Genomic DNA, 25,642 nt, shown 5'->3' with positions numbered 1-25,642 from the left:
ACGTGCTTGGTATCAAGTACTTCCACAGCTTGTTGGCTGTCAGTTTGCTCAAAATAAGGTATAAGAATACTTACCAAAAAAAAAGATAGACGTACCTCAACACCATTTAGCTGATGATGGTAATTAACACAATCATGGGTTTTTCTGTTTGATGTTTTGGCAACGAGGGGGGTGGCATCAGGAGGAGGGCTATATTTCCTGATTCATTCCTTAAAGAAATCCTCTCCCCCACTTTCCCCCCCCCCCCCTAACAAAAAGTCTCAAGCATGCCTTAATTTATACATCTTTCTAGCGGACAACAGCCTGCATGGAGAATGCAGCTGAAACAGCATGTGGTAAATCTATTTATTCCTTAGCTCCCTCTAGCACTCCTGACTGAAAAGCTTACATTTTATTAGTGTCACATACCACCAGTTAGTTTAAATAAAACATATGCATTTATGTTTTTCATTGATCTTGTCACTTCAAAGGCAGCTTTCCTTCATTTCTTTAAGAAAACAGCAGGAGAGGGAAAAACCACAATCAAACCTGCCTGGGAATGCGAATTAATGAGACCCTCTGTTTAAAGATTCGTGTTGCTTCAAGCCCAGCTGAAAACAGCTGTTCTTGTTTGTCTTCCCAGTGGACAACGAAAAATGATTTCATGAAATATTTGGTGTTGCTATTTTTGAAGCTTTGTAGCAGTGCCCTGCAATATGAAAGCAGTACTATGTTTTGATGAAAACATGCAATCTGGTACCACAAAAATCTGTTTCGTAACAGTCTGAACATCTGATTAATGCTTACAAGGTCACAGATAGTGTTATCTTAAAAACATTAATTTCAGATGAGTAGGTGTTGTTCGTAAGCATCACACACCTTGGCAGATCCAAATAGAGCAGATTTTACCTGTTTGGTTCTGTCCTATCTCAACACAGATTGCCAAGAAAGCAGTTTTGACAAGCTAAACCTTAAACACGGAAGCTGCTGACAGGTGTCATGCTATAAATTGCAAGGAATGTTTCCTTGCAGGCTAAAAAGGGATTAAAAAAATAGCGCAGTCACTTCTGTTGCAAGAGATGCATACATTTAGAATACTGGTCAAAGACTTACCTGCTACCTGACCTAACACTTCATACTAAAAAAAAAACAAACTGAAAATCACAGAATATCACTAGTTGGAAGGGACCCACAAGGATCAAGTCCAACTCCTGGGTCCCCAAAGGACCACCCAAAAAAGTCAGACCACATGTCTGAGAGCGTTGTCCAAACGCAAGCAGCCTTTGGACACAGACTTAACCACATTCGTCCTCATTTTATACATTGATACTGGCTGCTATACATAACACAGGAGATCAGTCTGATGCCTACAGCAACCTGCAACTGATTCCATATCCTCCAAATGTCACCACTGAACAAATCAACTCAACACCACTTAAACATATCAGTTTGATTTGTTAATGATTGCCATTTAACTAAGGGTGTTCAAATTACACCATACACATTTTTGTAACAAAAACATTTGCTAAGAACTAGCCATGGTGATGACATTGTTCCTGTTCCTAGTCAAATGTAAAGAAACCCCAAACCAAGAGTTCCTGTAAACTGTAGTTAATGCTACATTTAGAATAAAATTTTGACTTCCAGTGTTGAAACAATCTTTTTCATAATTACAAACAAGTCCTAACCAATATTTACCATTTGATGTCTTCTGTAACTCTGATTTCAAGTGTTCAATTTCCTTCTTCAATTTTTCATTAATTACTTTTGCTGACTCTTTATTTCCATTGCTTCTTCGTTCATTCAAGGCCTATTAAAAACCATAGATTCTACAATTAGTTCTGGTTAAATTAGTTGAATATTAATGCCAAACTACCAGAGAATATCAGCCTTGACTTTGCAGGGTGACAAGTTTTATAAAATGCCAGTACAACACAGGCAGATACTCAGTTGTTCCAGGGATAAAAATTAAAAAAATAATAATAAATTGCTCAATTTTCTAAGTTGATATCAAGTCCTGTTGTATATGTATGTGTATATGTGGCATTACCTTCCACATAACAGGACCTGGCATCTCTGTATCAAGCCCACAACTGTTTAGGTTATAAAAGGCTTTTCAAAAAGACAAATACTGAGACTTCGTGTGATGTTTATATGCAACTTTTTTTCTAATAATTAAGTTATCCTGATTTAGATGTCACAAATCCCTCATTTTAGGTTCATAGCTACCTCTTTAATCTTCAGAATACCTCAATATCCCGAATAGATTTCCGCTGAAATTCAAGTAAAAACTAAGAAAGGATTCAAGAGTAGCCCTGTACGCACTGGACACAAGAGCAGTATACTCCCCATACCCTGAAAATGTTGGCACTGCTATACTTATGCATGCTCTTATCATTAAGTCATCAGTAGCAATTGTCTTAAAGTATCATATGTTAAGGATTAGACTCCATAATTAGACCCTTTCCTCATATAACTTCTAGGAGCCAACCAAGCAGTGTCTCTGTTGTGACAAAGGCAAAAATAGTGCTAAATGCTTCAGGGGAAAAAGAAAAGAACTGAGATGAACAGCTGTTAGGTGAACTCACGGTATGGGAGCTTACTGGGAACGAGGAGGAACAGAGGGGAGAGATTACTTCAGGAAGAAAAAGAACAGTTTATAAAAACTGTTAAAAAATCCAAAGAAGGGAGCTGAAGAGAAGTTTTCAGATGCACTGTAACCATAGCGCAGAGATTCTATTTCACTACTGGTAACAAAACCATAGCCAATTTGTTATGAAATAAAGCTAGAGGGGCCTCACATCGCCTTTACTTTCTCAGCTCTTTCTATTAATACAGTTATTTCTATAAACTTTTGTCTTACGTCCAGTGCACTGTAGAACCTTTGAACAGGAGACAGTGCAAAAACACTGGAGTAAACTTACAGGATTTATACTTACAGCCAGAGTGCCCTGTGTACTATTGCTTTTACCTCTCTGACAGCAGAATGAATCACATTTGTATTATGAACGCAAATGCAGGGGGCCAAGCCTCAGAGGAACCTAACCCATAGTATCTCTATGAGGTTATAAAACAAAGATTCTGAACATTTTGCATTTTCAGCACAAAGGAGACCTAGCTACAGCATGCTGATTGTAACTGTGGTTACCATTGCTTTTGCAAATCATAAAATCAAAAATACAAATAGAAACAGACAGGAATGCAGCTTCCAGTTGCTGGCTATCACTTACAAGCAGCTAAGAGAATGTGTTGCTTGGGAAACACACGCTTAAGGGTGAATGCCGAACAAAAGGAGGACTTTTGGCCAAATCCCAGCAGGACAGAGAGCAAAAAGCGTAGCAGGATGCAGCAAAGAGACAAGCTCCAAGGCTATGGGTGGAAGTCTGGATTATTTTGTCAAAATACCAGACTCTCAAGATTTTGGGATCATTTCATACTTTGGAAATAGGTAACACACACCTTAGTGATCCTCATTTCATCATACCTTTCAAATACCTGCATTTATTTATTTATTTATTTTTTAAAAGCCCCTCTAGTACTTTTTGCCCAGAGTTGGTTCCCTTTGTCTGGAAACTTACTACAAAAAAAAAAAAGGGCAAAAAAATGGTGCTGGTAACTACAGACACTGCTCCAGACAGACTGTAAGGAAACCGACACACACCTACAGTGAGTTTTATTTTGACAATGCACTGTATTGAAGAGTGCTGCAAAAGCCTTCATATGCTGGATATGCAGCTTGGCTTCTGGTTCATTCTCTTCCAACAGAAGTCAAAGTAACCACCAACAAGAAAAGATTTCATCCATCCAGACCTTTGTTATTTCCCTTCCTGCATAATAGCTTAATTTTATCCGCTCTTCTCCAAAAATAACACGGTTTTGGTCCACTGATGGTGGTTCTTTTAGGTAAGAAATGTTTGGTACTACCCTCATTAATACTACAGCAGTGCCTTACTGAGAAGGGAAGGTACTAGGGAGTAGGCTGATCCACCATAAAAATACATACAAGAGTACAAAATACAATAAATACAAAAGACCAATTTTGCAAGTTAGAAAAAGACATCTCAGGACCAGAGCAAGTCCTGCTTAGAAGAGACAGCCAGCATCAGCACAGCTGTATTGTAGGCTTCTCTGTACTGGACCGCTGTAGCCCTGACCCAAACAGCCAGCTGTTTAGTGTAAGATGAATAAAATTAGTGTCTCCCTCTACTTTACTAAGATTAAATTCAAACAGATATTTTAAGAATTTATTAATATTTGACAAAATTTGTCCCAGAAAGACAGAACTTCCTCCATGTACTTGTACTGCTTTAGTTTCCCTTGTTAATAAAATGCTCCTGAAATTTGTATTCAGTATTCTGAATTACGTATGGTGAGAAAATTATTCTTCCTTTTTCAAACAGAAAAAGAACACAGTTTGCTACTGAATTTATCTCCAGACTGTTTTTGTACTAACTACTTTCTGCATAAGAAAATGAAAAATGGTAAAAAGATACCTCCTGCAGCCTCTCATTCTCAGCCACGTATTTTTTGGCTGCTTCAGTAGCGTCGTTTACTTGTGTTTCCAGAGCCGCATGAGATGCCATGCTTTTTGCCAACTGAGTAAGAAGGGTAATAGTACGTCTCAATACACTGGTGAAGAAACACAGTGAACAGCACAGTAATTCACAGCACAAATTAAAAACAAAAAAACAAAAACAACACACAAAACCAGCCCTTTTTATCTGTCTTTCAACATTAGATGTGAAAATGAAGACACAAAGCACCTCAAGGGAAACATCCAGACTCCATGATGACAAGTAATAGCAGAGTAAGAGACTGAAAATGTATTTTCATCCAACAAAAATCTGTTTTTTACTTGAAAAGGTAACCCGCCCCTCCTCCCCAAATCCGCAGCCATTAGGGGGTTAGACACCTCTTTGCGTAAAGGCCAAAATACTCTTATGTAACTTTCTGTTTTAAATATGATGGATCTCTGAATACAACACACAAGCAATAGGTTATAGTAACGAGCATGATTAAAAACAAGGACAGCAAACAATCCCCCCCCCCCAAAAGGCCTTACCAGAATAAAATTAGCAATATTTTATTAACCCTCCTATTACCTTTCAAAGTACTCTATCAGTACAGTATAAATCAGAACATACACGAACGTCAGCACTCATCTGGCATCTCAAACCTAAGCTTTGCAAATACCTTCCTTGACTTGAACTAGTGATTGCTTCTTCGCATCAGTACTTCCATCATTTATCCATCTTGGAGCCTTTCAAAATGGTATGTTACTGAATCAAGGAAAAGCCAAAGCAACACTGAATTAAATTCATTCCTGCTGTATAACTATACAGCTGCTCTTCAAAAAAAAAAAAAATATTTGAAAATCCACTTTGTTTTTTCATAACTGAAAGTGTATTAACAGACCTCGAAGCTCCCAAGGTGAGCCTTCCACCTGCTTTTTCACTGAAAGCTCATCTTCTGACTGTTCTTAATAAAAAAAAAGTTACTCTATGTCACTGTTTATCCAAGATACAGCAGCCAGAAGACAGTAAAACATCATTACTAAAACAGAATCACAGTATTGTGTAGGTTGGAAAGGACTTCAAGAGGTCATCCTGTCCGAGGTCCGGCTGAAAGCAGAGCAGGCAGAGCAGACTACTTAGGGCCTTGTTCGGCTGAGTTCCCCCCATCTCCAATGCCAGACATTCCACAGACTTTTGGGGTCCTTCTTCTAGTGCTCGACCACTCTTGACAGTGGAAAACTACTTTTAATCACAAGTTCCCAGGTTTCAGTTTGTGCCTGTTGTCTCCTGATACTCCAGTGTGGATCCACTGAGGAAAGTTCACTCCATCTTCTCGACTCCTTCCAACTAGACAGCTGGAGAAAGCAATAGTCTTCCCCTCCACTTCACTTCTTAGGCTGAAGCTGAGCACCTTCAGCACCGGCTTGTATGTCACACGGTTCAGTGCCCAGCATTCTTGGGCCTCTCTGCAGTACTGCAGTACGTCAATGTCTGTTTTACAATGGGGAGCCAAAACCCTACGTGGTCCTGCAGCTGCAGTCCCACAAGCACCAGACAGGGGGAAGTCATCATTTCTCTTGGCCTGCTGGCTACACCCTTGCTATTACAGCCCAATAAACAATTGGCTGTCCACGAGGACCCCCAGGTCCTTTTTGGTGAGGCTGCTTTTTACCCTGCCAGTTAGTCCCCAGCCTGTATGCTCTATGGGGTCATTCTATCAGACGCAGGACTTGCCACCTGCCTTCGCTGAACTTCACGAGGTTTCTGCCAGCACATTTCTCCAGCCTGTCTAGCTCCAACTGAACAGCAGCCCTGCCCTTCAAGACATTAACCACTCTGATTTGGACTTTAACAGTCTGCAAGCTTGCTAAGAGCACACTAACTCATCATTCAAGTTGTTAATGAGGTCATTAAACAGTACTGGGTCCAGTACCAATCCCAGAGGGACACCAGCTAGAACGTACATCACTAATCACCATCCTTTGAGCCTGGAGACCCAGTGAATCTTCCACCCTCTTTTTTTTTTTTCCCCATCTCCCCAGACCGTATCTCTCCAGTTAGGCTATCAAGATACCAAAAGAGACTTGTCACAGGCCTTGCTAAAGGCACACAACAGCCACTGCTCTGCCCTTTGTCCACATCGCCAGCCATTTCATCACAGAAGGCAACAGGAATGATCAGGCATGATGTCTGCTCAGTAAACGTGATGGTTTTTCCTAGTCACCATAAGGCCATTTCCAGGGTCGTAAAGGTTAAGGAAGATTTGCTCCACAACCTTTCCAAGGACCGAGGTGAGGCCGCTTAGTCTGTGTTCTCTTCTCCTTGAAGACAGGTGAGACACGTGCCTTTTTGCAGTCATCAGAAACCTCCCCTGATCACCAGGATCCTTCAAAGACGACAGAGCACAGCTTCACAGCAACCCTGGCTGTTGCGCAGATTTGTTCTAGGATACTGCACATCCTTCTGCATGTGTTCACTCTAGGATCCTACAGATTTGTGTATGTCCACTTTGCTTAAGTTCTCTCCAGCTGTACCTGCTGCGGGTAACATCACATTTCCCGCTGACCCTCCTACAACTGGGAGGCCAGAGAGCAGATGTTACGAGCAAAAAGCAAGGCAACGTGAGGCTGGTAATGAGATACCCAATGCCTCAGTCTCTTCTGCATCCTTTGTCATTCAGTCCCCTGCCTGACTAGGAGTTGGTCCATGTTTCCTTTTCACATTTTCAGGCTTTGCACCCACAGCCTCTTTGCTGGCAGGGCTGCACAAGCAGCAGAGAAGTCCTTGATTTAGTGTAAGGACTTTTCTACAACAACATCGCTGTGTTATCAACGTTATTTTTCTCCTAAATCCAAAACACAGCACCATACCAGCTACTATGACGAAAGTTAACTCTGTCCCAGGCAAACAAAGGACACTCTGCAACTGTGCACAAGCTTCTAAAGCCTCTTTTTTGTTTCCCGTGCTTTACACATTTGTGTTCAAACACCGAAGATTGGCCTCCCGTTGTTCTGCTTTCAGAAGGGATGTATGAGAGCCTTCCTCACTGTGTTGACTTTCTGACACTTCTCAGCTTTTCCCCAAGCCTTCACTTCTCTTGAGAGCATGTTGCTCCCCTGACATACCTAGTTTAAAGACATTTTCAGTTTCACACTCCTGCCCCACTTCATCAGAGACCCTCTTCCTCTAAGGTCCCATGATTGCAGAAGCCAAGGCCAATACACTAAAATCACCCACACACTAACCCGATGGATGCATCCGCTCCACTTCAGCCTTTTTCCCCCCCTCACTAAAACTGAAATGAACTCCACCTGAGTCCTCCTGTCCTTTCCCCTTGCTCCCAGAGCTTTGTAGTCCCTTTCCATACCCAAAGATGCCCAAGTGGATGAGCAGCACTGGTTAACAGGGGGCCGAGCAGACCTTGGCAGTCTCTCCACTTCAGAGACATCAAGTCATGTTAGTGGATGGGCATCTCTGTCCTACCTGGAGGACAGTCTTGGGTAGCAGCTCTGACCCTCCTCTTCTCTGTGCAGATACTTGACAGATGGAGACTCAGCTGGCCCCGTTACCTCCCCTGACTGGAGGTCGTTTTCCTCATCTGTTCCCAGTGGTCTGCGATTGCTGGACCACAGATGGAGGAGGAGTTTGTTGTATTACCAGAAGTAACAAGCTTCCAGCCTCCCTCATCTTGGGAATTTCCATCTACCCCTTTTTTGGGATTCTCCACTTAGCCGCTGTGCTAAAATGAACCAAAAGTGACCCAAGGAATGAACCAGGAACATCCAAGTACCTATTCACAGGTACAAGCGACCTTAACTTGGTTGGGTGGCGGTAGTAGGATATGACAAGGAAACCCAAGAAATACTTCCCTCCCCCTCTGTCTTCTGATAAACACTGTATCTGTTTAACAGATAAGCAAAACTACTCTACTAAGAAAAGTCATGCTCTAGCCATTATTGTAGGAGTATTTAGTTCTCCTCAATCTTTGTGAAAGTCCTGTAGCCCCCAGAAGACCTTCGGCAGACCTCTTCAAGTGCACAAGTTTTCTCCACAATTATATCTATTATGGCCACCTGACAAGTTTTCTTCCCTGATAGTGGGAATACGGTCCTGGGGGACCAGCTTCTAACTCTAGTCCAGGACACAATCCAGCTACTCCTCACTTGGAGCAGAGATCAAACACACAGTTGTGCATATTTACTTAACCTTTCTGCAGGAAGATGAAGAACATGATACATTCCTATCACTTTTGCACAAGGCTACAGATGACTTTTTTTTTCCTCCGTTTTTCCTGCTCAAGTTTTGTATGAACTTTTCCTTGAAGCTTCTTTATGTACAGCGTCCCTTCTAAGCTTCTCCTTGTAATGATTAACTAAGATAGCCACACATTAGTCCAAGGAGAACAAGTTCATCACAAGTCTCTGTAATTCCAGGCATTTTTTTATTCTGTGTTCCTCTTGCATATCCAGAGAATGTCAAGCAACTCAAAGAACTGCAGAAGAGGGTCAGCATCACCATCAAATGTAGGAAATCTTCTGACCACCATTCCTGTTCCTATTCATTCACATTATCTGTCCAGTTAGTTCATGTGCTCCTTGTCCAGCTGTGAAGATTTGCAGGTTGCCATGGCTACCGGAAAGATTTGCAGGCAGTCTTGGCTGCTACTGAGCAGTTCAAACTTGCCCTCTCTGTTACCCTGTGTTACTGGCTGTATTCAAACATCTTGAAAGGGATACCACACTATCACAGCAGGCCAGCTGCCACTAAGTGCTCGATCTGAAATAATATCTGAAACTTCCCTTAGAATCTGGAACTTTAAGCTTTAGATGAAATGGTTAAAGTCAGACTCCAGTTTTGCTTCTTAACACAGCAGGATGCAGTAAAATAATCTTAATATGTTGCAAGCTGGCATTAACAGTGCTTTAGTTTTTGACCGTTTAAATTCGTTTTCCTTGTTCCAAAAAAAAAAAAACAAAAAAAAACAGGACATATATGTAATGAAAAAAATTAGTACTCCCTGAAGAAGCTTTTCCTGCAAAATGTTTTCTCAAACATTCCAAACATGTTGCTTTCCACGTGTTGCTCACATATCCTTCCAATATTCAAACATTTGTAAGTGATTATTTCCCCTGATCTTGTTTACCTCATAGCCAATCTACTTGCATTTAATTTTTTTAATCTCTTGAAATCAGCCTTCTGATCTTTTTTTCTAGCTGAATTACTTTGTGCAATAGCTCCCGTAAGAAATCTGCTACGTAGAAATTCAAAAAGCGTTATACTTACAGCCACAGAAATAAGGAAAAACCCGAGATATAGAGGTTTCTTTGTGATCGGAAGAGTTTCATATGAATATGATCAATGGCATTGGTATTGACATTTGCAACCTTTTCAGTCACCTGAATGGCCGAGTACTTTCTAACTTCTCTAATAGCATCTGTAAACAAAAAAAGATTGTTCTTAATCATATCTGTGAGTATGCACACATGATTAACCAGACATAGAACTAGAAAGAGGTATTTGCACTTTTTGCTCAGCATACAGGCAGAGTGCAAACAGTAACATCAGTCATGTGAGCGACATGGTTAGTGACTTGGCAGTGCTAGGTTAACAGTTGGACTAGATGATCTTAGAGATTTTTTCCAACCTAAATGATTCTATGTTACCCATCCATTTTAAAGACAGGTCTTGATAAACCACTGAAGCAATAACATATTTCCAGAGACATGCCAAACTATTACCCAAAACACACTTGAACAGTTATTTCCAACATTCGCACTCATCCACCAGGAACCTGGCCAAAGCAACACATTCTACAAATGCTACCGGAGACCCAACAGTGTCAAAAAGTCACTGCTGACAATGTGAATTAAAACCCAGCCAGTGGAAAAACAATAAGAAAATGGAAAGGGAAGGAAAAAAGAAGAGATGCCTTTTGAAGCATTTACCTCACATGGAATTTGTTAGATGAGCACAGTAGTAGTATCTACTTTTATGCTTAAACCACATCACAAAAAAAATATTTCTATAACATCCATCAATATAGAAAGCCTATAGTAACACAGATTTGAAGTGAAACTTTGAACAATGCGGTGAAGGCTAAGACCAAACAAAATACCATATCCCCATGCTCTGTGAAGAATCTAGACCTGCAGTAATCTATTATCTCATTGCTGCTCTACTTTGTCTCAAATCTCTCTCCCCTCTAACATAAATGACAATCACCAAAGAAAGCTTTGGTTAAAGTTTCCAATTGGATTTCAAAGAGAGTAGAAGAAATCCACCAGTTTTCAATCTCAAGCCATTTACTGAAATATCTACTTCTAGGGATACTGAAGATCTTCTAATAGATATAAAAAGTTTATTTGCATTTCCACTACTTTGTTCATTATTAGAAGTATAGAATTACAATTTAGCCTGACTTTATTATATATGCAGTACATTTTTACGTTTCTCTCAGCAGCAGCTTGGAATTAAACAGCATTTTCATTGTAAGGCACTGGAAACAATCCCCTACTATCCACGTGGGAGAATTATTTCCACCTCTGAAATAAAGGAGATACCACACAAACCAATCAGGACAGACATTACGTGAATTCAGGCAGACAGTCATCAGTCAAGCTCCAGTTTCACTTAAGCTTTACTCCTCCTTTAGAGACCTCAGGCTTTAACAAGCGTAGCCAACAGCTGTTTACTATCTGTGCTGAGTAGAAGTATTCATATAGCCCAGGGCTTTGACGTATTCTGGTGCATTATTTCAACAGCAGCTGAGAGAAAGAGTGCCATCTACTGCAGGTTGAGCAGCTCTGCCACGTACAGGAATCAAGCCTTCTGCGTAAGAAAGCGAAACCAAGCAGCAGCCGAGGCCAAACTCCATTCTTCCTCTTCATTCACTCCTTTATTACTACTGTATTTGGATTCCCAACACAAAACCTATATGTGTCCTCTCCTCTTCTATTCTGTTGCAGAACTCTTAAAGAAATACATTAGGCTTGAATCTGTGCAAATTATCTACTGCCATGAATTCCGTATACCAGCTTATTTTTTCAATTTATTAGAAAGTTGTTTAACACTTACCAAGAAACAAGATGATCAGTAAAACTATTATTGTAAGGAACATCTTGTTCCAAAAAACAGCTATTTTGCTCCATAGAGGAATCATAAAAATCTTCTGCCATCTGTAAAATAGTATTGTGTTATTCAAAATAATTAAACACTAGAAGAAAAGCATAATAACCTCACAGAAGAAAGCCTTGTTATTGATATGAGACTTCAGTAAGGTCTCTAAACAGCTGTTTTAACTGCAATATAATTTAGAGTAGGTATATATAACTTTCAACAATTCAACTTGCTAGGTTCCCCCCCCCCCCCCCCCCCCCTCATTCTCAATACAGGCAAAGACAGTTGGTTCAACACAAAAACATCTCATATGGTAGCAGGTACTCTCCAGATGTGTTTTATTTTAGATTTTATTTTAGCATTACTTCGTGTTTGTTCCTGACTACGATAAATTCAGGGATGGGTTGAAGACTGTAAAATCTGTCATTTTTCTACCCAACTATACTCCTTGTTGCCAAGTTAAAAACAAAAACCAAACCAAAACACCCACGAAACCAACCCTTCATGAATTAAGATTGTCTCTACCACCTTTCTTCAGAAGGGTCATCTTTTACATTGATGAGTCTGCATAATTATAAAGTAGAAGGAATTACTACATTCTAACACACAAATGACAATAAAAGGACAAGTCTCACGTTTATATTTTATCAAGAACCTCTTTCAAGAGCATCAACTTGTTGGCTAATGAAATAGCTTCAGACAGGAAGTGCTGCAAAAGCGGTAACGACCACTTATTTTTCTTTTAAACAACCATCTCTTTAATATTACTACATGGAGAGATCTGTAAGAATTCACACTTACAGCACAAATGAAGAACATCTGGGATGGTCAAATGAACTTAAACCCAGAAGAGACAACAACAGATCAGACAGCTCTCTTTGCTGCAGGTTAGAATCAGTGCTACTGCATAAATACCTACTTATGCTATAAGGGATGTAACGCAGGCACGCTAGTCAGCATCTAATTAACCAGGTAACATCTCCAAATTTTGTTAGGACTATTTACATTTTGCAGAGACCATTAGAATTTGTCCTCTAAGTAGTTTCCAATCTACTATGAACTTAACTTAGACAGTAGCATCACCTCCAACAACGTTCTGCACCAGAAAGAATAAAGTTATTATTTTAGCATTGTATGCACAATAATTCCATTCAGATCTTTTGGTATAATCTCAATTCTTTTTAGCAGACATCCATAGCCTGTATCAACCAAAAAGCTTAATTAAAGTAAGCCAAGTTACAACTCAAATGAAACCTACTTGTTAACTCTTTAAATATGTGATTCTTCCTGTCTTGTACCAATCTCCACTTAAGAAGTGATTCTCTGATGTAAACATCTTAGACCAACTACACTGCTAAGTTATATTAAGGCTAAAAATTCTCTCTCTTTACTGCAAAGTATACCTACATTATATTCTCATGCTTATTTTTCCCTCTACAAGTAATGTTAACATTTATTAATGCTGTATTGCCTTTTGGTGACAGAAGCCACATAAATATAATCCTTCCAAATTGCAATACTGGCCACCACTATAGATATTGCAATCACCTGGCAGTCCAATTCTGTCTTTTTGGGTACTTGCATTTTTATATTGTCAATCTACTTGTTCCCCAGGAACTTAAAATCTTTTTAGCAAATTTGAAGAGGAGTTCATTACCCAAAAAACCGCACAGGCACAAGAGATGCAAACAACCTGTTTCTAGACTGATGAGGAAACCGAAACTTTGAAGAACAGCAGTTTCACATTTCTCTAGCTGCACATGCTTTGCCCTGTGACAGAACCAGCTCTCAGCTTGCCAAGATGCGTAAAGCAGAACTGCTGCCCTCCAATACTCTCACAACAGCTACACCTAATCTTTAACCCTACAAGATTCCTGTGGCAATTTTGTTAATAAGATAATTGACCACATCACAAAGGATAAAACTATTTAATTATTTCAGAAACTATTGTTTGAAATAATAACCGAATGCCACAAATCAAACATAAAATGAATCCATTGTATGTTACTAAAAGCACTGATTTTAAAGTTTAAACAATTTTTGGTAGCTGAATTTGCTTTTCAGCTTCAAAGACTCAATTCAGGTCCTATTTAAGTCATAAGTGAAACCTGTTTCAGTCCTCTTAATGTGTCATCAGCCTGAAGAAACTCTTGCAGCTGGTTGCCTCACATAAGCCATTATTATTAATAATCTGATTACAACTCCCACAATGCTTTTGCCTTCTTACATACGGTTGCACTTCTGATTAGAATACAGAAGAAAACACGGAAACTCAACAATCTATGTTGAAATGCTGAAAATGCTGTTGAAATGCTTAAGTTGTGATACTGGCTGCAGAGGATTCAACCATTTTCAAGACTCTCCCACGGGTTTAAGTTGTCAAATTCTAACTCTGCACACTGCCATTTTTTGTTTTAGTTCTTTTTCCTTAGCATATTACAGTATGCATTCTTCATTCTGAATATATCTAAAGATGCAGAAAAAACATTTATCAGTTTTATACAACACTGAGACAGCGGCAAATTTTCTGAACGTTTTTTTTTAGTTACTAATATTCTGCAAAGAAATCACAACTGTTTCTGTAGCATCATGTTGAGAAGCTAGCTGTATTTCTTCAGAAGAAATAAAAAGAGCATTACCAAATTTGAACAGCTACTTAGAAGAAACAATCTTAAGGCAACACTACAAGCCAGGCCTCTGCATATAATGGGAGTAACTAACACATTCTGTTTCTGTTTGTTTATTTCCCTTACCAAGGGCATTTGCACGAACGAATGATTTTTCTTAATGTTTATATTGTGTTCCAGAAGTATTATTATTTTGTTCAGTTTATATACTTTTATGGAGGCATTTCTTACAGTAGTCCTGAACCTTCTGCATCAAGCTGAAGCCTGTATTTATTTTTGAACAAATGACCACAAATTTCTTACAAGCTTTTCTTACACGTCATATATGGTTAGCTTAAATATCAGATGTGCCTTATCAGTTCTGCACCCACAATGCCTACTGCACACCAAAACGCTGGAGACTTGATAAACAGCTCTTGAAAAGGCCGCTGTGTCATCTCATTTCCTAGTTCATAGCAAGGGGAGGCAGAAAACTTCCTGCACGCTGGCTGCTCCAAAATCGACAGGAAGACTTCCCCCTTACGGAAGGGAAGCGCACAGGGGTGGTCAGAAAAATTAACAGTGTGTAAAAAAAACGTTAAGCTCCTTCAGACAGGCTTTGGTTTCCTGAAACTCCTGGCACTCGTGACCCAAGCAGCACGCTCAGATCCCAACTAGCTCACGCTGCAGCAAAGCTGAACGTTTACCAAAAGGAAAAACGCGGAAAGCGGGTGAGAAGCACGCAGCAAACTCCTACCTCAAGGGAGAAATAAACGGCAGGCAGAGCACGAGGATCACTGCTACCTCGCCGTACAGGAAGGTGGCAACTGCCGTCCACTGGAAAGTCATCGTCCCCCGGCGGCCTGCGGGGCTGAGCGCGGCTCGGGCGGGCCCCGCACTGTCGAGAGCTGGGCTGAGTTTCAGAGAGGAAAAAAAAAAAACAAACACATTTTTAGGACAACTTAACGGGGGTGTCCCTGCCGTGCTGAGCTCCCCCCTGGCTCCGGCCGCTCGGCCGCAGGCGGCACGCAGCGGGCCGGCCTCCCCCATCGCCGCCGCAGCGCCCGGCCGGGCAGGGCCAGGGCCGGGGCCGGCCCCCGTGAAGCCCCCGCAGCCCCCCGGCTCCCTCCTGCCTCTCCCCCCGGCCCGGCAGCCCCGAGCCCGTCCCGTCCCGCCCCGCTCCCCCCGAGGCCTCCCGGCCTTCGCAACCTGCCGGGCTCCGCGGCCCGATGGCGGCGAGCCGCTCTGGAAAGGGCGGGGAGCGGGGCCTCGGAACGGGGAACGAGGCAGGGGGCAGGCGGCGGGGCCGCTCCTCGCCACCGGCGCTGAGGGGAGGTGGAGCGGGCACGGCCGGCGGGATGTGGGGCGGCACCGGGCTGACTGACACGGCGGGGAGCCGGGGGCGGTGCCGAGCTGGGCGCCTGCCGGGGGGGAGCGGGGGCCTCAGGCTCGGTTAGGGACGGGACGGGGCGGGAGGACCCCCGCAGGTGGCGCCCCGGTGGGGCTGGGGTCCCCCCGCAGTCTCTGAAGGCATCGCAGGTGCCTGCGGTGGCGCCCCGGGTTTCGGTTCTGGACGGGGAATCAGGACTGGGGGCTCGTGTGGGGCGGCTGGAACTGCAATCCCAGGTGACAGTCTTGAAAATACTTGGGGACCACTCCTCTGGTGGAAAACACAAGGATCTACACGCTAATATTGGTTAAAATCAACAGCTTTTTTTTTACATTTAAGCAACAGCTAGAAGCATTTTACTGCAGGAAGCTTCTGTGATCATCGTACCGCTTCATGACTCGAGCTTATTCGATCAAGGCCTTTGACTCTGACTCTGTGACTCCACTCTCTAACGTGCTCATTAGTTTCTGAAGTTCAAGTGAAATGCTGCCTCCCCTCCTCCCCGCGGAAGCATTGCACTTCCCTAGTATGTGGAGATCGTGTAAAGCTGTATTCACAAGGTGCTGCCATTATTCATAAAGACACCACAAGATCAATCAAACAAGGCCTCAGGCACTGTCAAACAGGTCTGTTTGGACCTCACAAATAAAACTACATTCCTTCAAAAAATCCTCTTCTGTCTTCTGTTGGGTGTGGTGCTTTTCACCAACATAATGAGGCTCCAAACGCATTATCTCCATGCATTGTTACCCGTTTTCCCATTTCTCAACCATCTTAGCCACCCTTGCAACTCCCCTTCGCTGCCCCTGAGTAACCCTCCCCTCATCGCTTTTCCCCATTGTTCCCAGTCTTGCTATATCTATACCACATTCAGTATTTGATTCAATTATTTAGGTAATCTAGGCCTCGTGGTATTACTGAGGTACTGATACAGTTACAGGGCACTGTAAGCCCTGAAAATTTCTAGTCCTGAAGGACCGCCAAAACTTCAGTTATTTGTGTAGCTCGGCTGTTCTTCACATAAATCCTGCTTAACCACAGAGCCCAGACAGCAGTGTGTTGATTTGCCTGTGATCCAAACAGCCCCTGGGATGCTCATCGAAGAGGTTACCTGGCCTAGATGAGCATGATCAGCCTTCTTGACACAACTGCCTGAGGGGCCTTGGGGAATTCTGTCCCAATAAATTTCCATCAAAATGACTACTTCGTTCAGTTCTGGGGCCCCTGACATAGGAAGGACATAGACTTGTTGGATTGAGTCCAGAAGAGGGCCACAAGAATGATCGAGGGGCTGGAGCCCCTCTCCTATGAAGGGAGATTTAGATTAGACATTAGGAAGAAATTCTTTACTGTGAGGGTGGTGAGGCCCTGGCACAGGCTGCCCAGAGAAGCTGTGGCTGCGCCATCCCTGGAGGTGTTCAAGGCCAGGCTGGATGGGGCTTTGGGCAGCCTGGTCTGGTGGGAGGTGTCCCTGCCCATGGCAGGGGGTTGGAATCAGATGATCTTTAAGGGTCCCTTCCAACTCAAACTATTCTATGATTCTATGACATAGATCAAATAGTGTGAGTAGTAGCTCTTTGTTTCTCTAATCTATTGGAAGTGAACTGGGTTAGGAAGTGTTTGTATATACAGTTCGGAGCAGTTGTTTACAGCTGCTCTCAATGTGATATCACTTGCATTTAAATTTTCCCAGGTCTGTGGCTTGGGGATTGTGTCAGCGTGTTAATGTTTTCCTAGTTGCTGCCAAGCAATGTCTGGATGAAAGGTTATATCCCAAATAATTGTTTATCCATAGCAAATATCGGACAGTAATACAACCAGCCATTTCAATCCAATCTACACTATGGAAACAGCCTGGGTTTTAAGAACTATTTCTAACATGTTTTCATAAACATGTAATCAGAAGCATTGACAAAACATAACCTCTTAATATGTCCTGGTTATTACATTTTAGCTATTGGCCTACAGCCATTATGCTTTATTGAAGCTGTTAAAATGTTATTAAAGACTTTCTCTCCTTTAATTCCAGAGCAGTTTCCATTTCTGAGCTGCTTACTCACCTCTTACTAGCACTATAGGCTGCCCTCCCAGTAGCCCAGCTGCATACATCTGCACAACCTCACTGCCAGAGAGTCTGAGTCTGCTTTTTCACTTCAGGGGCTCTGTAAGATCTCTGAAAGGCTGTGTGTGCTTTGACTGCAGCTGCCGGGTGTTCCCACTAACCTGGGATGACATCCAAGGTAGCTGAGGAACAGAGTAACTTTTTGAAAACTGAAAAGCTGTTAGAAAATGGAAAACTGAGTACCTGATGATGTTACAAATAACATAACCAGGGAAGGAATACGCCTGATGGCTTTAAACTCATAGTTTTCCTATATTCAAAAGGCTTATAATAAGAAATAAAAACCACACTAAAACTGCAATATAAATAACTAATTGCCATAGGGGTATCTTTAGCAATTTATGTATCTATAAACAGTATAGGCTGTTTGAAATATGGCTTTAAGACTCAAATTTTGCAGTTTATTCTGTGTCAACACAGTGAAATGCGTTCAGATGCAGACAAAATTGATAAGGGGAAGGGGGCATACAAATCAACTATCAACCATTCATTTCACCTACAAAAAGGGATGATAAACTTCTATCGACTATTATGATCCATAATTGGCCAGATCAAGCACTCCTTAATTACTAACAACATTAACTGTACTTCAGGCAGAAATCTCTGTGATTGATATCACACAGGCATAACAACTGCTGCCTTCAAAATCATCACGTATTCAGTTCCTAAATAGGTCAAGGTATTTCAAGTCTTCTAAAATACCATTTCCCCACTAGTAAGTCTTGCATTTGTGTTATTTGATTATAATAAATAACTTTGCTCCTCGTGGCTAACAGGGAATTTCACAGTAAATGGTAATTTGTTTGCCAAATCATAAAAATCTTAAGTAAATGCTAACACAAGACTTGATTAATACTTTCAAGAATCCCTTTCCTATACAAGTCAGTTGTGTAGCTTTACGTTTTAATTTTGATGCAGAAGGCTCAAGACAATTTCAGAACTGAGGAGAATTACACTATAGTAGGATGAACACGAGACTGGAAATTTAACAGTACAAAATACAACGTCATGCAGTTAGGTAATAAGAACTGCTGTAAAGTTGGGACCTCATAAATTACATGTAAAGGCTCAGAGATACATTAGTTAAAGAAAAGCAAGGCATTAGAAAGTGAAGTATTAATGCCGTTGTAGAAGACACCACTGGCATGTCACCTGGAATGCCATATGTAATTCTGCTCATCTCACTGCCAAGAGAACCTAACAAACCAGAAGAATGAAGAAAGTAGTTGTCTGAAGGAATGGAGAACCTAACATGCCAAGAAAGGCTGAAAGAGATTGTCTCAGTTACCCTAGGACAGCAAAGCATGTCTGTGGTTTTTCATTTGCTAACGCATCAGGAGGATGACCGTATCAGAAGAGCTATGTAACTTTGCTGTCCTGAATAGTGAACTAGACTTGATGACTCATGTCATGCCTTTCAAATGCGGTAAACCTAAATCAGTGCATATTCTCTATGAAAAATGAACCAGTCCTTTATGCCACTGCATAAAAAACATGTGAGAAGTTAGATATCTATACAATGGATTTGGGAAATGGCATCAAAAGCAACACACCCTCCACCATGTTGTCATAGTTTATAGTGTAATAAACAAATTACTATTGTATATGAAAACAAGTAATTTATTAAGAAAATTCAGAACTATTCACTTGTATATTCATGGAAGTACTCGAGTTAGAAAATGAAGAAAATTCTTGTATGAATTTCAGTGTAAACATAGAAAGGAAACAAATTATCTGATTACAAATAATTGTACTGCACAGATTTGTGAAATTTCCTCTGCAGAACAAATGCAGCTGGTGTGCAATGTTATTATCTTGTTCTAATTTTCACTGTTTTTCTCCTATACAAAGATCCAAAGCCAAGTGGCCGTCATGCTTTGATAAGCAACATGCCTGCAGGCAGAAAGGATGTAGGAGCCCCACTGGGAGAATCTGTCAGCTTTTCTTTGACCTATAAAGTTCTGGTTTGGTAGATGATTGCTTTAATCTTTTATATGATTACTATATAGTAGATAATCGATACTGTATTTGGTTACATTGAACTTTCAGGTCTTGTATTCTAGATTCAGCTAGGTCTGTACTTTGTTTAAATTATCTCTTCAGTTTATTCTTTCCTTCTTTCTGTCATTTTATATGCATTCCAGGTTTCTTTCACTATATGGAAGTATAGAATTTTTCTGAGTTATAAATAAGTTTGGAAAGTTTTAGATTGCAAAAGGAACATCTAATTTGAGAGGGTACTACATTGGGCTTCAAGGTCTCACAGTCTTTTAGCTTGAAAAGTCTACTCAAAGTTAAAAGCACATCGTATGTCAGTTAAAGCAAATATTTCTATAATTGCTCCCTTTGGATTCTTTTGGTCTGAAAATCTTGGTATTACTTATCAGCAGTCCTGATTTTAAGAAGTTTCACTTTAAAAAAGCCGTAGGTTTGCTAACATATTGCTGTAAGCAATTGTCTGGTGAAAAATTAAATTACTGGAGTCTTACAATAGTCAATCCTCTGTACAGTCATGTATTGTAAATAGAATTATGCATTTGTGGAATATGGAGTGAAATATGATATAAAAATACTAAAAATATAAATTATCAGCCTGATCATGTTAAACTCTATTGAAAAATATTTACATGGTTATGAATTTGGCTAATAAGTAGAAGCCCAAGTAAAACTATAACAATATATCAGCAAATGCAAAATACAAGTTTACATACAACTAAAATACTTTCAGTTAGCACACACCATAATGATCATTCAGATAATCTAGAACTGCTGAGGTACTTGATAAAACATTAAAAACTTTTTTTTCTTGTTTTGAAGTTATCCGTTCCATCATGTACATTAAGTGGTGGTGAAAACATGTAAAAGGAGTTCCATGTTCAAGAGCAATGTTAACCCAGTCCTGGATGCACTTCAAAGGTGTTTCTTCATATCCTGCAAACATTGCCGGATTCGCTAAGAGTCCTCGAGCCACCATTACACCTTCAAATTGCAAATTAAACAAGTAAGTTACATTATAGTTAAATTTAACATTACTGTTTTTATAGCACCCATTTTATAGCAAACATTAGGACAACTAATGGGAGAACAACAGGGATGAGTATTATATATTTATACCAAAGAAATCAGTTTAACAACCCAAGTCCCATAGTACCTACATCACCTGACATATTCTTCCAGAAATTCTGAAGCAAAACACAGGACACAGAAACCTTTCTTCCCTACTTTTTAAAAAACAATACAAAAGTATTTTGTTTTTATTCATTACACACATATAAACCCATCTTTTTAACACAAAATTATGATGGAAAGACACAAGAGTAGTAAAATGCTGAAGTTATTTTTAGTGCAGCTCAGCTGATTCACTGACCTAGAATCATTCTTCCATTAACAGCTCACTTGCTCAGTTATAGAGATCTCAGGGTTCTTAGTCTGCAGTAAATCTTTGCTTTCTGAATAAGCCAGTGTATTTGCAACTATATTCCCAAATTGTTAGATAAATCCGGCCAAGTTCTATTGCAATATTTCTGCAACAAAGGGATTTTCCTGCACTGTCAACATGTAATCTAGCACACTTAGTCTCTTCTCACAAAATAGGATGATCAAAACCAAAAATGATTTTAGGACTCTACATGACAGAAAAAAAATCCACAAAGTTTCTAGTTTATATTTATTATATTTGTATCTACACTACATTTTGATCTATAGGTTGATATTTTACATTTTTGTTATTCAGGAAAGTCAGATGGGATACAAGAACATTCTTTTGTTATATGTTTTCTTCCTGCTTTGTATTTGTGGGGAAAGCCACTGTAGCAGCATGGCAGTTTGGTGCAACTAGTTTCTAAATACCAACGATATCAAAAGAAACCTGCCACATGAGCTCTTCCTAAATGATGACACTAAACTGGGAGGTGTGGTTGACTCCGTCAAGGGTAGAGGGGCCATGCAGAGAGATCTTAACAATATGAAGTTTAACAAGAGCGAGTGCCAGATTCTGCACCTGAAAAGGGGCAACCCTGGCTATACGTACAGACTGGGGGGCAAGAGGCTGGAGAAGCATAATTATTCTATGATTCTGTGATTCCTTATGACACTAACTACTGTTCTCTGTCCTTTCATACTCTAGCTGTAAGACTCAAAGTGTGTAGATCCAGATCCCTTCTTCAAGATATATACTGAACTTGCATGTTGGCTTGGAACCACAGACAATTGCAGGAATGTGTTGTGACCAAGTAACTGCAAGGCAATCCTTTACCCCAAAATTTTACCACTGAAGGGTAAGGCAAGGTAAAATCTGTTGCTGTGTGCAGGAAGTAGAGGTTTCCAAGTTAAAGTCTACTGTTCTGTAAAAAGATGATCGGCTCCATAAAGAGATAGAATGGATGTCTGAAGGTCCCTCCTGACCTCCACTACCAAGTGATGACATAGCACAAATACGCAAAGAGCTTTTGTAGCTTACCTCCAAAATCTATTTGTGGCTTTGAACAACAGTGCTCTGGTGCTTTGATGATTAGCAGTGATTCTGCTTATTAGTTTATAAGGCATCTAAAACATCATCTTGCATTTGTCTCCTCAAAGAGTGAAAAGCACTGAAACTAGGTCCTAATTATAGCCAAAATAGATACTTAGAAATTTAATTTGTAAGTTTACTTAGAAAATAGCATGCATTTCATCTTACCATCTGCTCCTGTCAGGTGATGAACATTTTCAGCATCTTTTAAAGTTTTAATGTCTCCATTAGCCACAATAGGTATAGACAGGCTTTCTTTAATTACTTTAATTGCATCATAATGTACAGGCTGATGTCTTTCTTCTACATTTCTCCCATGTACTGTAATCCATGAAACTCCAGTTGCTTCAGCTTTTTGACACAAGTCAACTGTTCTTTTTAAATCTTCATGTATCCTAAAATTACAAGGAATAAAAACATTAGCTATTAAGTTACCCGAACTGTATAAAAACCCTCATCCATAAGGAAGAGTTACCAAAGATTAGCATAAATAAACAAAATACTTCTGCTGGAAGGTAAAAACATTTTGTTTAATAAAGATATAAGAGTTTAACACTGAAATCACTATATAATTTAGCATTTCCCAGTTATATCACATCTTTGAAGTATGCATGGTGAATTTTATTGAGATTAAGGTAAGTGTGCACAAAAGACTCTAAAATAATTGTCATTATTTTGCATAAGTTTGTGAAAAAAATCTGATTTATAATAATTCTCCTTTCCTAGGCAATTATAAACTGAATTGAAACTTAACCAACAAATACGCAAAAGCCACAGGAGATGTGAGGATAAACAGTGGATGAAGTGGATCAACAGTTCGTACAGGTTTAGAAAGTGATGAAGGGAAGCAGAATGTGTCCTTACAGCAGCTGTGGGGACCAGTTCCCAGCTTTGTTATCTTGCCTTTTATAGGCAACTACAGTTGTGGCTCTGGCCCGTAACAGCTCACAAAGTCCTCACAATTACAGACCACGCACTGCTTTTCTTTCATGGAATCCAAAATCATGTAACTTGTACTTTCATGTCTTCTGGATTGCAAGAAAATTCTGGCTGCCACTCTGTTATCTATGTAAGTAGTCAAAGGCTGTGCTGGTGCATATGCCCTAACATATTCCTTTATCTTTATGAAAGCATTAAAAGGATTTTTCCAAGTACCACAAGCAGCACTTACGTTAGACATACCTTATTTTAATAGATACCGAAAATCTAGGATTGTCGATCTGATTCCGCACATGTCTCACCATATCTCGAACTAGCTCTGGTTTATTTATCAAGCAAGCACCATAACCTTCTGCCATTGCCCATCTTTAAAAGAAAAATAACATTCGTATTCTACGTTTGAAAAATGCAGATCAATTTCAGTCCAATACATCAATTTCTTTCTTTATAGCTTTTAGAATGCGTGGCTAAGTAAACAGAGATAGTCACAGCTGTAGTTTCATGACGCATCTGTGCTGTGACACCAGCTTTCAGATCCTGGCTCAGTCTGTGTCTTCCCAACAGCATTTTGGACAAGTAACTAATCTCTTCCAGTTCAAATTTCCATCCACAAAATGGGCTTGCAAGGAAGATAATATTTAATTAACAATAGTTTAGATCATACATAATACAAATAGTTTGATGTTTCCCCTTCCATCAGGTCATGGATTTCTTCAGAACACAGAATGACTTGGGATTGAAAAGGAAGATTTTCTTGAGTGGAATTAGAACCTGATTGCAATAACATCTTTTCCCTCAAGTGTAAAACAATTACTTTTGATTGGATAACTTTTGCTTTTACTGAACAGCAGCATTTTTTTTAGCTTTATTTTTTTGTGCCTTAAACTAATTTTTCTTATACAAGCAGATCAAGTGTACGCAGTTTTACTATATTGAAATCAGCATGCACATGAAACAAAGGACTCAAATGTAAGCATAAATTTTTGGCCTAAAAAGAAGTTAAAGTTTGGCATACTTGGTTGCAATTAGCTTAGAAAAAAATACGCTTCCATTTTGAGGTCTCAGATCTCCGAAGTATTTTCTCAAATACTGTAATTTTAAGCCAAGACAACCTAATTAGAATAGACAAATTAAGTATTTGGACCATTATATTATCTTTGCTTTCCTACTTTTATTTTTGAGGGTTTTAGTTACAAAAAGACTGCCTGACAACCGTGTAATAAATGGTTCTCAATTGAACCTGTTAGTGAGAATCTTCATTTGTGCATTACTACTCTGTTTCATTGCCAAGACAAAATCTTTATCAATTTAAGTGAGAAGTAGATCTCTAATTCACTGCATTTATAAACCTAATGAAAGATGGGGGGAATTCTGTTCAGCACTTTCTGAATAATATAATACGTGTAATTATATTTTAGAGACTATCCTTCAATTGCCGAAGTCTGAGACGTCAGGGACTTGCCTTGGTATTTTGGGAACTGCCGCACTGTTTCTCAAGACACTCTTCAAATTATTTGCAGCAAAGCTCTTTTTCTGGGAGGTCAAATGCTGCAGGGTGGCATTAGTAATGCATATTTCACAGCTGTTAGGTAGACATGGACACTTGACTTCTAAGTCAACGCTCAATATGTCAGAAATGAAAGAAGTTGAAGTTGGCAAACAAGCCTGGTTTTCCCAGTCTCACCACGGCGATTGGCATCTCAGAACATTCAGAACAGCATCTTACCATACACACATTTCTAACTGACAGGTCAAAAAGCTGTTTCAATCTCCAAGTCTATTTTTAAGTTAAGTTATAAAAATGAAGGTCAGCATCCTTTGTTTCTCAAATTATTTCACCATATTTACCCCCTTTTCCTTTCCCCCATAACTTTACCTCTGAGGACAGCCACAGTTTAAGTCTATTCCATCTGCGAAAGGACAGACGATACGGGCAGCATCACATAAAACCTGCGCCTCTTTAGCAGCAAACTGAACAATCAGTGGATTATCACCTACTCCAATGAAAAGATATTTAGAGATTAAAAAAAAAAGAAAATGAAAAAACAAATCTGAATTTCGAATGTTTTATTATTTAAATGGTAGTGTTTAACTTTCTTAAAATTCTAAAAAATACATACTTGTTTACAATTGATAATTTCTTGTCAAAACCAATAATCTGTTTAAAAGCAGCATTATTAATTCAGTCTATTCAGAAAGTAACAATGGGAAAATAATTTCTTCAACTATTGTTCCGTCAGATCGCATATTGTTCTTGGATGTTCTTAGACCGAGAACAGCTAAACATTAAAACCAAAATGAATAAAGACATCAATACTGCCACTGTATCTCCAACATTAATAATCTATCCATTCTCTAATTTGTTTATTATTTTCCCCATTACACCTCCATTATTAAAATAAAATCTTAAAGGTCAAGTTACACTGTCATGTAATCTTTCAACTGATCCCCGCTGTTGCTATACTG

General features: G+C 39.9%; 1 protein-coding gene and 1 long non-coding RNA gene across 5 annotated transcripts in view; one reads left to right on the top strand and one right to left on the bottom strand.

The window, feature by feature from the left end:
* Positions 1-25,642, bottom strand: part of DUS4L (dihydrouridine synthase 4 like) — a 41,018-nt gene that overhangs the window by 9,277 nt on the left and 6,099 nt on the right. Inside the window, exons 3-10 of one of the 4 annotated variants that reach the window (XM_048068502.2) lie at positions 25,053-25,170; positions 23,420-23,542; positions 22,406-22,632; positions 14,973-15,078; positions 11,568-11,668; positions 9,777-9,927; positions 4,473-4,608; positions 1,678-1,789 (exon numbers count right to left, since the gene is read on the bottom strand). In XM_048068502.2, coding sequence (XP_047924459.1) covers positions 1,678-1,789; positions 4,473-4,608; positions 9,777-9,927; positions 11,568-11,668; positions 14,973-15,078; positions 22,406-22,632; positions 23,420-23,542; positions 25,053-25,170 — 1,074 coding nt within the window. Of the gene's footprint in view, positions 1-1,677; positions 1,790-4,472; positions 4,609-9,776; positions 9,928-11,567; positions 11,669-14,972; positions 15,129-15,424; positions 15,601-18,106; positions 20,707-22,405; positions 22,633-23,419; positions 23,543-25,052; positions 25,171-25,642 lie in introns of those variants that run through there. The other 3 variants (XM_048068501.2, XM_048068500.2, XM_013190743.3) reach the window with 3 other exon arrangements.
* Positions 20,589-23,178, top strand: LOC136789604 (uncharacterized). The gene is made up of 3 exons (XR_010828367.1): positions 20,589-20,728; positions 21,854-22,014; positions 22,964-23,178. It is a non-coding gene; the product is annotated as an uncharacterized lncRNA (long non-coding RNA).

This window comes from Anser cygnoides, chromosome 1 (genome assembly GCF_040182565.1).
Source record: "Anser cygnoides isolate HZ-2024a breed goose chromosome 1, Taihu_goose_T2T_genome, whole genome shotgun sequence".
Lineage (NCBI taxonomy): Eukaryota > Metazoa > Chordata > Aves > Anseriformes > Anatidae > Anser > Anser cygnoides.
This window is presented reverse-complemented; position numbering and strand designations above follow the sequence as displayed.